Here is a 13727-nt window from a genome sequence, read left to right on the forward strand (position 1 = left end):
TTCATTTCCTCCCTCAGTAAGACCTTGATCCTTATTATGGCACAATTTTATGTTAAATATTCAACTATGATAAGATATTGCGTTTTGAATTGTAGATATTTTGTTAACACGGTTTAACAAGTTTTAAAAACGTCAAGAGCAGATCCTTCCATCGTTATGAGCTGAGAACTAATTGACAGATACGGAAATGTAGTTTGTTTTCTGTATCATTGTTTGTCGTGACCTGTGATAAAATGAAAAGGACGGGATGACGATATTACAGCTTTATCATGTTTATAGTGAACATACAGTGTTCCCTGCTCGTTATGTAAAGTGCAGCCTGGTTAGAAAAAATAAAAAAGCATTATGTCTCAAATGTCTGGCTACTGTCCCTTTAAGGGGACCCGTCCCTGCCCTATACAACTGTTTTATACAAATATGACAAGCCGAACGTGCCGTCAGCCAATGAGATTTGAGTTCCAACCGCGGGAGATCTAAATTTCGCGGGAGGACGTTTGGCGCTAAAAAGACTCTTCTTCCCCAGCTCTTGTCCCCCTTGTATGGAGAGAGGAGCCCTGAGGTGAACGGACAGCGGTCGCAGACTGGGTCGGTTTCAGCATCAGAGGCGGTCACAATAGTTGCAAATCTCCAGCTGTAACCCGATCCCACAGAGACCTGGAAGCCTTGTAGTGTTGGACTTTAAAATACTGGATGTTTGAAATTGTTCACTTATTCAGGGAGCATTTCTTTGCAACCGGTAAGGCAGCTTTTTCTTTCGATTTTAATCCTTTCATCACATTTTTGTTACGGGATAACAACACCGACAAGTCTGTTGAACTTATTAACGGATAAAACACGCGCACGTCGCGTGTATAACTCGTGCGTTTTGAATTGAATCGGTTCATTTTAACTGTGCCTGTTGCTCTTTTTGTTATTGTGCAGACACAGTCAGCATATTCACAGTAAGCCTGCAGCAGCAGGAGCCTGCTAATATCAGAACCGTTTATCACTGTGCTGAGCTCACGGCACACATTAACCCTCGCTTGACCAATCCGGTTAAATTTAGTTTACTCAGGAAAATGATGCGGATGCCTAAAGGCGTCTCTCCGGCATCGGCTCGGCCAGCGGTGGGTCTCTCTTGCTCCCAGCAGAAGATGAAGGTTTTACCCACCGGAGGAGTGAAGATGGACTTCTTTAGCACCGCACTGTCCAGTCCGCCCATAAGCACGGTACCGGCCGGCTATTTCACTCAGATCTGCAATACCACTGCGGCTGAACAAAGAGCCAACAGCCTGTACTCAACCCCCCACGGACCCGAGGCTAAACCCATCAGATCATCCTCCGGCCGACTGCCGGTAAAGAATCAAACACACTCTACAGACACAATGTTTTACACACTGTTTTATAAGAGCTGCGTTGTGTCCAGTGAGCTGTGTGCTGGTGGGAGGAATAATTCTCGATTTCCATTGGCATGCGTGTTTTAGCTGGGGCGCATTCAAATATGCTTTGACGTGATAAGCCACAGAGGGGCCACTGTGACTGCAGCCTGAATTCTGTGTGTTCTCTTTTTGGTCTAAAGATGTGTGACATCTTCTCCCGCAGTCCAGCTGGAGCCAGAGAGGACCAGACGCCATGTGTGTATTGATGGTTCGGATGAGGGAGAGGGAGACATGAGGGGGGCTAGTTAGTAGTGTTTGGGGCCCCTCTCTTGTGGAAAAAAGTGGGATGAGTGCCCCCCCGGGTGCAGAGAGGATTGCTTTTACACAAGCAGACAATGCAGGGCGCAAGGCCAGGCCGATTGAAGTCACCTCATGGTAACACATTCGCTGTGGTCCCTTAAAGCTCCATCTGCACTTCCCATTCACCATTACAGGACCTGTATAACCTGTTTATACAACTGTAGGAAGTTGGCGCAGGTCTGAGGTCCTCAGTCAACAGCTGCTGTTGTGTTGTAGAAACACTCAAACATCAGTCCTATGTTAAAGAGGAAAAAAACGACTATATATATGTATGTAGAAACAGAGAGTTTCCTGTTCCTGAAGTCTTTTCTTTTTGTGAATATGATCACACGGCTGGGAGTGTTTTAGATTTAATGTTACGGAGTGGGGCTAAAGGGGAGAGATGGTGTGCAGGGTCTCCAAATCTCATGTTAACCCCCTGCCCTCAGAGCCTGCGTCCACTAATAGGCCCTTCAAGAGGATTACTTGGACAGTGAGAAATAGGCTACCACCTGGCTTATCATACGCTAAGGTGAGCGTACCCTTGAAGTCGGTATCTATACTTGGGTTTGTATGTCACAAGGCAGAATTTTCCCTTTCAATTCACACACGAAACAGGTTTTTTCGCCCTCTAATCCAGCATTTAGACCAGGTCACGTGTATGCAGTGATGTGGAGGCGCAGCGGGCCGAACCCGTCTGTGTTTTCCCACTGGTGTCTGTGGAGTCCGTTCATTCTCGCATATTGTGTCGTGTGCATGTGTCCACATCGAGATAAGAGCTCAATCTGCCTGGAAACAAGTCATGGTGCGCGTTCTGTGGAGGAGGTTTAAAAAAAATCTGTGACTGTGAGAACTTCCCCAGCCTGTTTCAGTAAAAAAAGAAACTTAATTATAGAAAAGAACCACCTTGAAACGAACAAACACATTTTCTCATGGAGACAGAGCTCATGCTGTGTAACCTGTTTGTGTTGGAAGGAGAAGCCAAAGCAACAGGCTGGATTGTCATAGGCATCAAATCTATTGTGTTTTAAGACATTTTAAAAAGTCAATTAGCTTTCTGTGGCTTAATCAGGACACGTTTGCAGAATGTTTGAATGTCACTCGTCTTGGAGATAGTGAGACCTTCTTCATGGGTTTGCTGTCACAGCTGCTTTTTTGTTCAGTAATACGCCTTATGTTTACAGGAAATGTTGCTTTTTTTCTTCTTTTTTTTTTTTTACATACGGCTCACTTCCTTTAACTTAAAACAACTAAACAACCACCGCTTTTCGAGCTTTTTGGGGCCACAGAACCGGATGCTGGAGCTCGAATCCCTTTTTGACACAGACAGACTAAACGCGCCTTTAAAACAATCATAACGTACACAATCCACGCGGGTCGCGGGCTTTGAACGTCTAGATTTGACTAGCTGGAATTCACTTCAGCTGCAGAGACCTCACAGTTCCTTTATGAATCGTGCAGATTGTAGCTGAAAGGCAGCGCATCACTGATGAGTGTGTGTGGGCTGTTGATAATGTTGGGACAAACTGACACTGTTTCCTTTGGTGCTTGATAGTGATATAAATGTGTTACTGTATTCAAAGTCCAGGGAAGCCCTTTCTGTGTGTGACGGCCACATTCACGTCAAAGCCAATGGATGAATGAGTTTTCCTGTTTGATACAAAACTCACACGTGTACTGCAGCTACTGTAAATGGCAGTTTGGCCACAAAATGAATATCCATAACTTTGCCCAGAAACAATGTCTCAATTATCCCCTGCTTATAACGAATGTTTGTCAAAACTTTAACGGCATGTGCACTAATTTCAGCTTTCTCAATAGTTTCTGCCCTTCCTTTTGGTGAGAATGCATACTGTGAGGTAACCTCTAATTTCTTGTGATGACTTGAATGACTTCCCCAGAGTCCCTGTGGTTAACCCCCCCATTCAGACTGATGCTCGGGTGTGACATTTGTCATGTTGCCAGCTGTATGTATGCACTCTTCCTATCATTGACCTTGTTTTACCACAGCATAAGCATTATGTCCTTCGTAGGGTGAGTTTTGCATTTCAAAGCAGCCTGGCCCCCTTCCCCCATCAGCAAATGGACAGATCCAACCTTCCCTTTTACCTCTTGAAGGGCATGTTGACAATAAGCAATGCAGTCATTTTCTTTGTATCTTTCACTATGCAAGGGTGGGGAATTGTTGAGGCTCTGTACAGAGCTCAGATATTTGCAGGCGTACTGTAACTTGCCCTTGGATTGGATGGAATCTGATCCCTGTGCTGCCTGACCGGTAAAGTTTGTTGGTTTGAGGCGAGGCCCGACTGAACAAGCCTCTTCACAGGACTGAGACTCCGCGTGTGAACTGTGGACATTTCCCCATAGTAGCAGAGATGGCGGGAATTAGCAGATGAATGTTCGGCAAACAGAGGAAGCCATGTGCAGTGCTGGGGTGTAACTGGGCGGGCTGACAGGGTGAGGTTTGAGTGAAGCGATATGCTAGTCTTGAAGATAAAGGGGCCAATGAGTGTAGGGGGGGGGGGGGTCTGACTCACACCTTTTCCATTTTCTCTCATATCTGGACTTAAAAGGGACTTGTTGCATCTTGGAACTGATTTTGCATTTAGAAGAAAATCTAATGTGTAATATGGTTGACTCAACACAGAAATCCCTCATGCAAAACAGGGGCACCCGAGCCCCCCCCACCCCAACCGATACAGCTGCAGGGTGAAACTGTCGGTTCCGTTTTCACAGCGTGTCACTGCGCCTGTGGCTCTGACTCAACATCACTGTTGAAAATGCGAAAATGGTGCAGGCATTTAGGTCGTGGAAGAGCTCTACTTCCACAGGCTCTGCCTTAACACCAGGCGCTGGATAGTCAACAGACACACGATAGATCTTTCGTGAGTCTAAACCACAGCTGTCACTGCTCGCAGGCAGCCCAGCCACTGCCATCTAATTCCTCTCTGCGACACCTGGTGCGTGACAGCTACTCCCAGGACTACACTTTCAATCCCGCAAGATCTTATCAGATCCTGACGGGTTAGCATTCTGTTCTGAAGTAGCCGTTCCCCCGTCCAGTTATGCGTCTCCCTCGGTGTCCGGTTGATGTTTCTGTGTGGCTGGCTCAGGCCGTGTGCTGCAGGGATTAAAATCTACCCACTTGGAGTGCTGCTCCAGATGTCGCCGGCCAACAGGTGGACGTGTCAGGGAGCAGATTCGGACAACGGCAGCGTTCTTCAGTCCCTGCGTTCACACAAGCACATCAACACATGGTGCAGTCAGTTCACCGCTTTTCTCTTTCCCGAAGGAAAGACAGTTGCCTAAACCTGTTCGCTCAATCAGCTCACCAGCCTCGTGTATATTGCCGTGAAAAGAGGGCTTTGTTGCCAAGTATTTGCGAGGAGGCACGGAGAAGAAGGGGAGGGTGCCAGAATGTACAGATAGGTGAGGAATTGAGCTGAAATCATGCGCTTTTGTGAGGCTGCACAAAAAAGGAGGAGATTCGGGACTGATTGACAGATTTGTTGGTTTCAGGAGTTGTCTGGAAGGAGCTCAGTGGTGTCGCCAGCTTGCACAACATTTAGCTGTGTGGGCAGTTCCGGTCTTGTGACTTTCACTTTATATATATATATGGGTCATAGTAAAAACTGAATGGCCATTTGATGATGTTTAGTTTATGATGAGGTCCAAAGGTTGAGTGAGGGATGTGCTTTGAAGTTTATGGCAAATGACAGTTATTGACAGGTAATGGTGTGTCTATGTGGAGGGCCTGTGTTAAGCTGGGGAGCGAATGAAGTAGAGATGGGGGGCTTAAGAGGGGGAGGAAAGGTCATTGAGTGATTCCAGGGACTTCCTGGTGCTTGGCAGGCAGTGGGTTGAGAACCAATCAGCACCCCACCCCCCCTCCCTTCCATCCCGATTTGCCCACACACAATTAGCCCCTCTTGAAGTGCTTGGGAAAGTGTGAGGGGGGCGCTTTGTTCCTGCACTTGAGGATTGCTGGCACTTTTACGACACAGGGCTTTGTAACAAACCTCTGTTTAGTCCCTTTTGCTTGCATGCGTCTCAGGGTCTTGACTTGCCCTGCACAATGCATTTGGAACAAGAGAAATGGATGGGCTGAATAGTTTGGGATGAAAAAAAAAACTTCACAGCAAATACTACGACCATAAGACATACCCTGTTTGTTCTCACTGTTAGCATTCCCTTTTTTTCTGATGTGCACAAACCTTTATTCCCCAGGCTAAACGGAAGCTGGATCTGGAAGACCCTCTTTACCTGCCAGATTTCCGCACACCTAAAGGCAAAGGCAGCGTTGCAGCAAGGATACCAAGCCCACGGAGTGAGTAGGCATTATGGGTCATATGTGGGGAGGAGGTTTAATGTTTCACCAGTCGGGTTGTATTAAGACAACTTTATCAGAAAGGCAAAAAGGAAACGACAGATATGTACAATATCTTTAGATATGGACAATGCCTGGCCCGGTATCTTCTACCTTTGTGGAAAATTCAGTCATTAATAGACCTTAACATATTAAAAAGTACATGTTTTGGTCCTGATTGCAATGCCTGCCCATGGCGGGCTGTTTTGTTTCAAACGCCCTGAGGAATATTTTAGATATTTGGCCTTGAGAGCACAACAATATCAGTGTTTGGAAGATCAATAAGAATTTCTGTTTGATGTTTAACACACAGTGTTAGTCACAGTCAGGCCCAAACAAACACTGATGACACAGTTATATAGTAGTTTGTTTTCATGTTACACTCGTGTTAAGAGCCTGGCTGACTAATTCGGTAAGTGCTTGAATTTGTACTTGGCCTCAGCAGGATATAAGTGAATTGTCTACCTGTCTGTATGGTTTTCAATCTTACTCGTGCGCTTTTTCTGGGCTTCCTCTGCGCTCAGCTCCAAAGTCTCCGGGTGAGCGGACGCGATACGACACCTCGCTGGGCCTGCTGACCAAGAAGTTTGTGGGCCTAATTGCCGAGTCCCCCGATGGAGTTCTTGATCTGAACTGGGCCACCGAAGTGCTCGAGGTCCAGAAGAGACGCATCTATGACATCACCAACGTGCTAGAGGGAGTCCAGCTCATCCGAAAGAAGTCCAAGAACAACATCCAGTGGCTGTAAGTCCAGAGACAGGACAGAGGATGAAATGTTAGGAATTAGAACTATTCTGGGAGTTCTTGCTCTCAATTTCAGCTCGTGAGACCCTCATCGGGCGTCAAACGCAGAACACTAAAAAAGTTAGATCAAAGTTAGACCTCACGCCCAGGTGCAATGCTAATTACAGCCCATAGATACTAATAAACAGTCATCTGACACAGTTCTGTATGCAGATATTTCATGGCACTTAAAAGCTAGGTGTTAGCGGGTTTTTTGATAAAAAGGGTGTATACTACACTACAGTTCAGTAGAATTATCTTATTCAGTAGTGTGCAAAGTCATACTGACATATGGACTCCTGTGTAATATGTTGTAAATGTAATCCAGTAATCACATTGTTTCGTGACGCTGTTGCCAAGCGTCTGATTCTTCAAAGCCGACATGCTATTTGAAGGAAAATATGTTGGAAAAGTGTTGCAACATTATGTCTGTGTGAAAAGGTTAGAAATGTAAACATCAGAAGGACTACAAGCCCCAAAGTCCAAACTTTGAATACACGAGTGATCACATCAGTAAAAATCTGAGAATAAAAAACTACACGTGAATAACTTTCTCGGAATCAAGAAAAGGTAATGAACAGATAACTTTCTGCATCATGGAGACACGTAAAAATGGCTGACCAGAAGAACCGGGGAAAAAAAGGAGCTTTTCGCATGGATGGAAAATTATTAAAGGAATCAGTGAAAAGAAGAGTGTCAGGAGTAAAGATGACTCATCGCAACACTGATCAGATCAGCTGGAATCACACCAAGAACTGTGCACTACTTGCACAATTTCCCTGCAACAGACAGGAAAATGCCTTAGAACGGACACAGAGGTTATTGGGAACCAGAGTTTATGTCACGGCTCAATCGTTGCAAAGTGCGTTTCATAATGCCAACCGTCGTGAACGGCTTCCCAGAATAAGGGCCTTTGCTTGCTCTTTCACACAGATCGGCAGAAGGCGTTGCTTAAAGAAACATAATTCGCAATCCTCAGTTGAAAAAAACTTTATTTGGTCAGAAGCGGTTAGGATTTGTGTAATTTCCCTTTGGGATTTTTTCATTTCGTGTCACACATTTGGTTGCTTCAGCTGAGCTCCACCATCCTGTCAGGGCTGTTAAAGGGAATGTTTGAAGAATAACCAGTAACCAATCATCTCTTCATAACTTAAAACTCTGTTAGCATAGATGTTTGAACCAGGGCAGTGAAAGGTTTACATACACCTCCCGCTCTGCGGTGTCATTTTTATTGTTGAAACTTTAAACAGTTTCAGAAGTACTGAAGTTTTATAATTAATGCAAAGAGACAATGTGCCATGCAAGGGATTTTGCACAGGCTCTGTGTTTGATTTCTGTTGTATGTGACACAGAACCATCCAGTACATCCAAACTAAACAATCCTGATCCTAAACATCGTATTAAAGTTTATTTCAATGCGTTTGCATATTTGGAGTCTTTTATTTGTTGATTTTTTTCAGAGTTGACCACTTCTCCGATGATTGATTTTAATCAAAGTGCTATTTAAGAGCTGCTCTTTTAGATGTTCTTAGAAACTGTAGACACAGCTGCAAGCTCAGTGAATTTATTCCAATTTACATGTACTCTCCTGCCCCCTAGTGGTAAAGAGTAGACTTTCTGCTGTGTGCAGACAGCAGTGAACACCCTGCTGTGCAATACTAACTGTCCTGAGTGCTAAAAACAGCTTTGAATGCCTCATTTATTATTGTGTGTGTGTGTTTTTCTAGAGTGGGAGACGTATTTGAAGGTGGCGTCGTGGGAGGAGAGAAGGCCTGTGCCTTGAGGAAAGAGCTGGGAGACCTGGAGAGGGCAGAGAGGTCTCTGGATGAGATGATTCAATCCAGCACCACTCAGCTCAAACAAGTCACCGAGTACAAAGACAGCCAGAGATATCCTTTACGCACGGCTTTGTGGCCAGCTCCATCGTTCTGTGACAGCCCCTTTGTGTTCAGTGGCACACACACACACACACACACACGCTATGTCTGCTGTTGTAAAACCTTGACCGCACACATTACGCTGGGCTACGTGACGTACCAGGACATTCGCTCCATCGGCAGCCTCCGAGACCAGACAGTCATCGCCGTAAAAGCCCCTTCTGAGACCAAGCTGGAGGTGCCAGACACTGCGGGGGTGAGTGTTGGAACCTTTTCTGTTCAGCCTGAGCTATCGATCTCAGTATTTTGGCAAGTAACTGATGTGGTCTCCGTTTTCATGTCTCCTTACAGCAGGGCTCATTACAAATCTATTTGAAAAGTCGAAATGGCCCCATAGAAGTCTACCTCTGTCCCGAGGAGGGGCTTGAAGATGCCAGCCCTGTGAAGGGCGTCGTCAGTCCTAAAAAGGAGTGCCCTCAAAACCTCAACCCACCGGGTGCAACCCCAGTGGCACAACAAAGTTACTGCATCAAAGAGGAGCCTGTTGAATGTAAGCCGGGCATTCAGACTGTCTTTTATTCACACCGATATGCTCAGTTTAACTGCTCCTGCACACTAATCTTGGAATGCAGTTACAAACCATCCCGTTGTTGTGGAATATATTTCTGAGCAGAAACAAACATTATACAGTAGTTAATAATGAGAAATAGTTACAGTAGATTGATAGATCTTTACCACTTGAGCCCAGCCTCAAATGAAAACTGTGGGGCATAGGTGAATCATCAGCCCAGCCTCTGTGCAAAGGTTATGTGCTTAACACCAGCACGAAAGCAGAAATGTCCACACGGCTCTGTGGTTTTATGGTCTGTAGCAATGAGAAATCAAGTGTTGTGCTGTAAAAACACACTTTGGAGCATAAAATAATTCAGCTTTAGGAGGTAATCAGTCAGCTGAATGTCATATGTTTGAAAATCCTTCTCCTATCAGGCCACCTGGGGGGGTATCTATGTTCTCCTCACATTCAGGTGCTCTGCTGGGAATTTGAGTGTTCTGCACCGCATCTTAGCTGTTGTTAGATTGCATTCTTCAGATGTTGTACCCAGATTCTGCTGGAGCCACTCGTCCAGTCAGAGAATAGCAGCCCATCAGCTCTGAGACCGTGTTGGATTCTGCCTTCCACATCTGTTCCGGTATTCCTACTGAGTTGTTTCATGCTCCTTCTTCCTGTTAATGCCAGCGGTAATGCCACATCTGTCCCCAGCTGTCATCTTCAGTTCCTTATCTACCAGCACTATGTCCCTGTTGGTTGGACAGCACTTCCTTGTCAGTCTGGAACTCGGGAGTCTCACAGGATTTAAAGCTTTGCTGTTCTGAGGAACAATACTGTGGGACATCTTATCCAGTTCTGGACACAGATGTTCCTGTAATAATCGGAGCTGCTGGGTTATTTCTCTCTATCCCAGCTACATCTTAGACTCTGCTGCTCTGTGCTGGATGGTCTCAGGGGCCTGTCTGCTGTGGTTGACCCCCTGCCTATTATTGTTCCACTGTTCAGGGACCTCCTCTTCTGTGCTGTCCTTCAGGTCAGCCTTTTCTAACTGTTAGTTGGATTCGTTTATTACAGCAACTTTCTCTGTCTGCTGATACTTCCCGTGGAAGGGCTTCGTCTGCCACGATGCTTCCTCTTTCTTCTCGTCACTCTGTTTTTAAGCTGCCTGTTTTTAAGTCTGACTACCAATTTAGGAGGGAAAAGAGACGACTTCTCACTTCATTCATTACCTCAGAAAACACTGTCTTGAGTTTATGAGTGTTTTCAACAGAACTTGATCTTTATTTTGCAGGGTTTTTTTTATTTTTTTTAGTCACAATGTCACAATCCAAGTGAAACAGGGTAAAAGTAAAACAGGGTTTGCTCAGTAAAGGGACTAGAAAAAGAACTAAATGTGACTCAAGGCTTCACAACAGTCCACAAACCAAGGGTGCATTCACAAAATTATATCAAACATATGAATTGATTATGTTGTCTATGGAAGTATTCAAGGGGAAACAAATGGAGACTCTAATAATATTGAAAGACTCGCCCCTCAGGGATGCCGTTAGCAGGGTATCATATAGAGTATGTGGAAGTTTACATCATTTAAAGTTAGCCTCACGGCTGGCAAGTCAAGATTCTGACCTCAATCCTCTTTTCTTATTTCCTTAAACCCAGCCAACATATCTACAGCAGCCCCGGCTGCGGCCTCCAGTTCCTCCCTGCTGGATGTGGAGGGTCTGCTGGGTCTGCACCCCAGCCTGCTGCAGATCACTGACGACCAGCTTCCCGGCACCTCCTTCACCTCAGATCCCAACACCCCCTTTGTCAGTTTCTCTCCACCTTTGGATCACGACGATTACCTCTGGAGCTTGGAGGACGGCGAGGGGGTGTCAGATTTCTTTGACACTTATGATCTGGGGGATTTATTGAAGAGCTGAGATACGGAAGACGAAGGGGGGAAGAAGATTTAAAGGAGAAAAGCGGAATTATTGAACTCGATGCCTTTTTGGGGGCGGGGGATATCACACTATGAAGCCATGACTTGTTTTGCCATGCTAGAAGGATTCACCTACTTTGTTAATGTCGGAAATGTATCAATCAATTGTACATATTGTAAAGAGGATTTGGTTTTAGGAATGGAGTCTGAGATGTGTCATCTCAAGAGCTAGGAAACACTGTTTAAAAAGCAGTAAAGTTTGGATCTACTGCAAAAAAATTGAATAGTAAATAGGAGTTAGTATGCATAACATGTCATCAAGAGAAAATGATTGCATGAGAATGTGTTTAGAGTGAACGACTCAGGAATTTTTTCTTCTTCCTCTATTTCCAAAGTCTAAAATGACTCTCTTTGGCCTGTAGGGGGCAGCCTTGTAATACGTCAGCTTTATCTTGCAGTCTAAAAGGAATCAATCGCTGGATGAGAACGAGCCAAAGCCATTAAGAACCATACCCAGGGTGGGTCTGTACGATTCATGTGTTCTGACCAAATGAAGCTGTGACTGAAATCATTTAATTCCAGTATTTTTTTCACAGCCTCGGTGTGAAATCTGTGCACGGATATTGAACTTACTGTATAACTGATTCTGAAGGTGCTCAAGTTGCTTCTGTCTGATCAGGTTTTCTCTCATCTGCTTTTGACACGGTGTCAGGCCTTGTACTGCAGTGTATGCCAAAAATGTGCCAGCGATGGGTAAAGACTTCTTTATCTTTGACTGAGCGAGGGGAGTCGCTCTCTCTTGTTGGTTTGGCAGCTTTTAAAATCCAGATGCTCCCCAGTTGATTGTAACTGGGGACTTTTGATTTAGTCGTGTAAGACTGCTATTGTATTTCTTAGGAAATAACGCAGAGTGAGTTAAATTGCCGTCATCTGCGCTGCAGGTGAGTTTAATTAGAGAAGCAATTATTTTTTCCACTTGTTTTTGGAATTTGTTGTTTAGGAGAAATACAAGGAATGAGGACTTTCTGTCTGTACTGTTTCAGGTTTTAGGCCCATGGTTGCTTTCTTACATGTTGTAGGGCATCACCTTTAAACGTCGAAGAAGGCCAAAGTCAGAGCAGCTGTTATTTAACAAAAAAAGAAAAAAAAAATCCAAAATCTGTTTGACCTTTTTTTTTTTTAAAGTGTAGAAATTTGACGATTTGATTTTCATGATAAAGTTGTTTTTTTTTGGCTTTTCCTCTACACCGCAGAGATAAGCTAATTGTCCTGTCCTAACGAAACTTGAAAATGTGTGTGTGTGTGTGTGTATTTGACAGCTTTGCAAATGGGTGTCATGGTGTGTGTGTGTGTTTTTAACATGTAGAGTAGGGAATATGGATTTAGAATTTGTACATGTAGGGTTTTTTTTAAATGAGCATTATTTTTTGGTATTTGTACATAAATTGTTTTGTATTTATACCTATTTTTTCAGATTTTTTTTTTGACTGTTCGCGCATTCCTTGCAGCACTTAATATTTTGTAATATTGTGTGATCTGTTTGAAGTTGTTGAATAAATACTGAAGCCATTGTTTACACTCGGAGTACTTCGTATGGTCGCTGCTGACAAAAATGAGATTCCCTGAGGAGAAACGACAAGCTGACAGACAGACAGAGTGACCATAAAAGTGAGTGATTTATAAATAAACAAAAAAAAAACTACTGAATAGCTCGACATAGATTACACATCACTAGTTGCTTTGACAACCAGCTCACAGAAAGTGGGCAGTAAGTCATAGTTCAGAGGGTAATGATGAAAGTTTAATGCCTGGCGGCAAGAATACACTATATATATCACTTACTTAATAGTCTACAAGACTGCAAAACTATTCAGCTGCCCCTCATTCCTTTATACATTGCCTGGGAAATGTGAAATAAGAACTTTTTTTTAAATTTGCAAACACATGGAAAAGCAAAAACGGAGATTATACAATTCTGTTGAGAATGAAAAGCAATATTTAGTATAAGCACCTTTATTTCAAAGCTCTTCTTTAGATATTGGCTGTCTTTTGTTCTGTCCTCAGTCGAGATGTTCCAGTGCTGTGGTTTGGACTCACTGTCAGGTAACATTAATCTGCTGTTGAAAGTCCGCATCTATTGTCTGGTTTCCTGCAGTCTTTGAAGGGCACACTGCAGACCATGCTAAGATAATGCCAATTTTTTTGGTTAGTCTCTCTTTGAGAATCAACCTTGTTGTGACTTTATGACAGGCAGCTAGTGACAAAGTGCCTACAAAGTGCAAAATTCTTATTTCGCCATATTGCTCACATTGGGCTGGATGGGAAATTAGTGAAAGAGCAGCCAGAGCTCAAAAAAATGTTTTAGAAAGCCTTGAGAGCTAAGATCATAGGAATGTTTGGCTCACTGGAAGTAAAATAAAAAGAAATAAGGGATAGCTCAAGACCTTTGGACAGCACTGTATATGTGTACATATTCCAGTTCTTGTTAATTTCACATGCAACTATAAACTACTTTCACTATGTAGAACGCAGT

The 13727-nt window shown here is 44.0% G+C and overlaps 1 protein-coding gene across 2 annotated transcripts; it reads left to right on the plus strand.

Moving 5' to 3' along the window:
* The first annotated feature begins 531 nt into the window (after positions 1-531).
* On the plus strand, positions 532-12754 carry e2f2 (E2F transcription factor 2). 2 transcript variants are annotated; one of them, XM_072365807.1, is made up of 8 exons: positions 532-736; positions 1046-1334; positions 5925-6024; positions 6588-6807; positions 8574-8735; positions 8865-8979; positions 9075-9273; positions 10933-12754. In XM_072365807.1, exons 2-8 carry the CDS (start codon positions 1059-1061, stop codon positions 11193-11195), a joined length of 1335 nt encoding a protein of 444 aa, XP_072221908.1. In that variant the 5' UTR covers positions 532-736; positions 1046-1058; the 3' UTR covers positions 11196-12754. The 2 variants fall into 2 exon arrangements, with proteins under 2 accessions (XP_072221908.1, XP_072221909.1); XM_072365808.1 differs by lacking the exon at positions 532-736 and having other exon boundaries at positions 871-1334.
* The last annotated feature ends 973 nt before the right edge of the window (positions 12755-13727 follow it).

The sequence above is a fragment of the Leuresthes tenuis genome, unplaced genomic scaffold (assembly GCF_036924035.1).
Source record: "Leuresthes tenuis unplaced genomic scaffold, fLeuTen1.0.hap1 SCAF_15, whole genome shotgun sequence".
In the NCBI taxonomy this organism is placed as follows: domain Eukaryota; kingdom Metazoa; phylum Chordata; class Actinopteri; order Atheriniformes; family Atherinopsidae; genus Leuresthes; species Leuresthes tenuis.

What these genes read in the sequence shown, in the direction of transcription:
- e2f2 (XM_072365807.1), top strand. Translation starts at nt 1,059, where the DNA reads ATGATGCGGATGCCTAAAGGCGTCTCTCCGGCATCGGCTCGGCCAGCG. An exon ending in GAGTACAAAGACAGCCAGAG is followed by an intron (nt 8,736 to 8,864) that starts ATATCCTTTACG and finishes CGCACACATTAC; the next exon opens with GCTGGGCTACGTGACGTACC. An exon ending in CAAAGAGGAGCCTGTTGAAT is followed by an intron (nt 9,274 to 10,932) that starts GTAAGCCGGGCA and finishes CCTTAAACCCAG; the next exon opens with CCAACATATCTACAGCAGCC.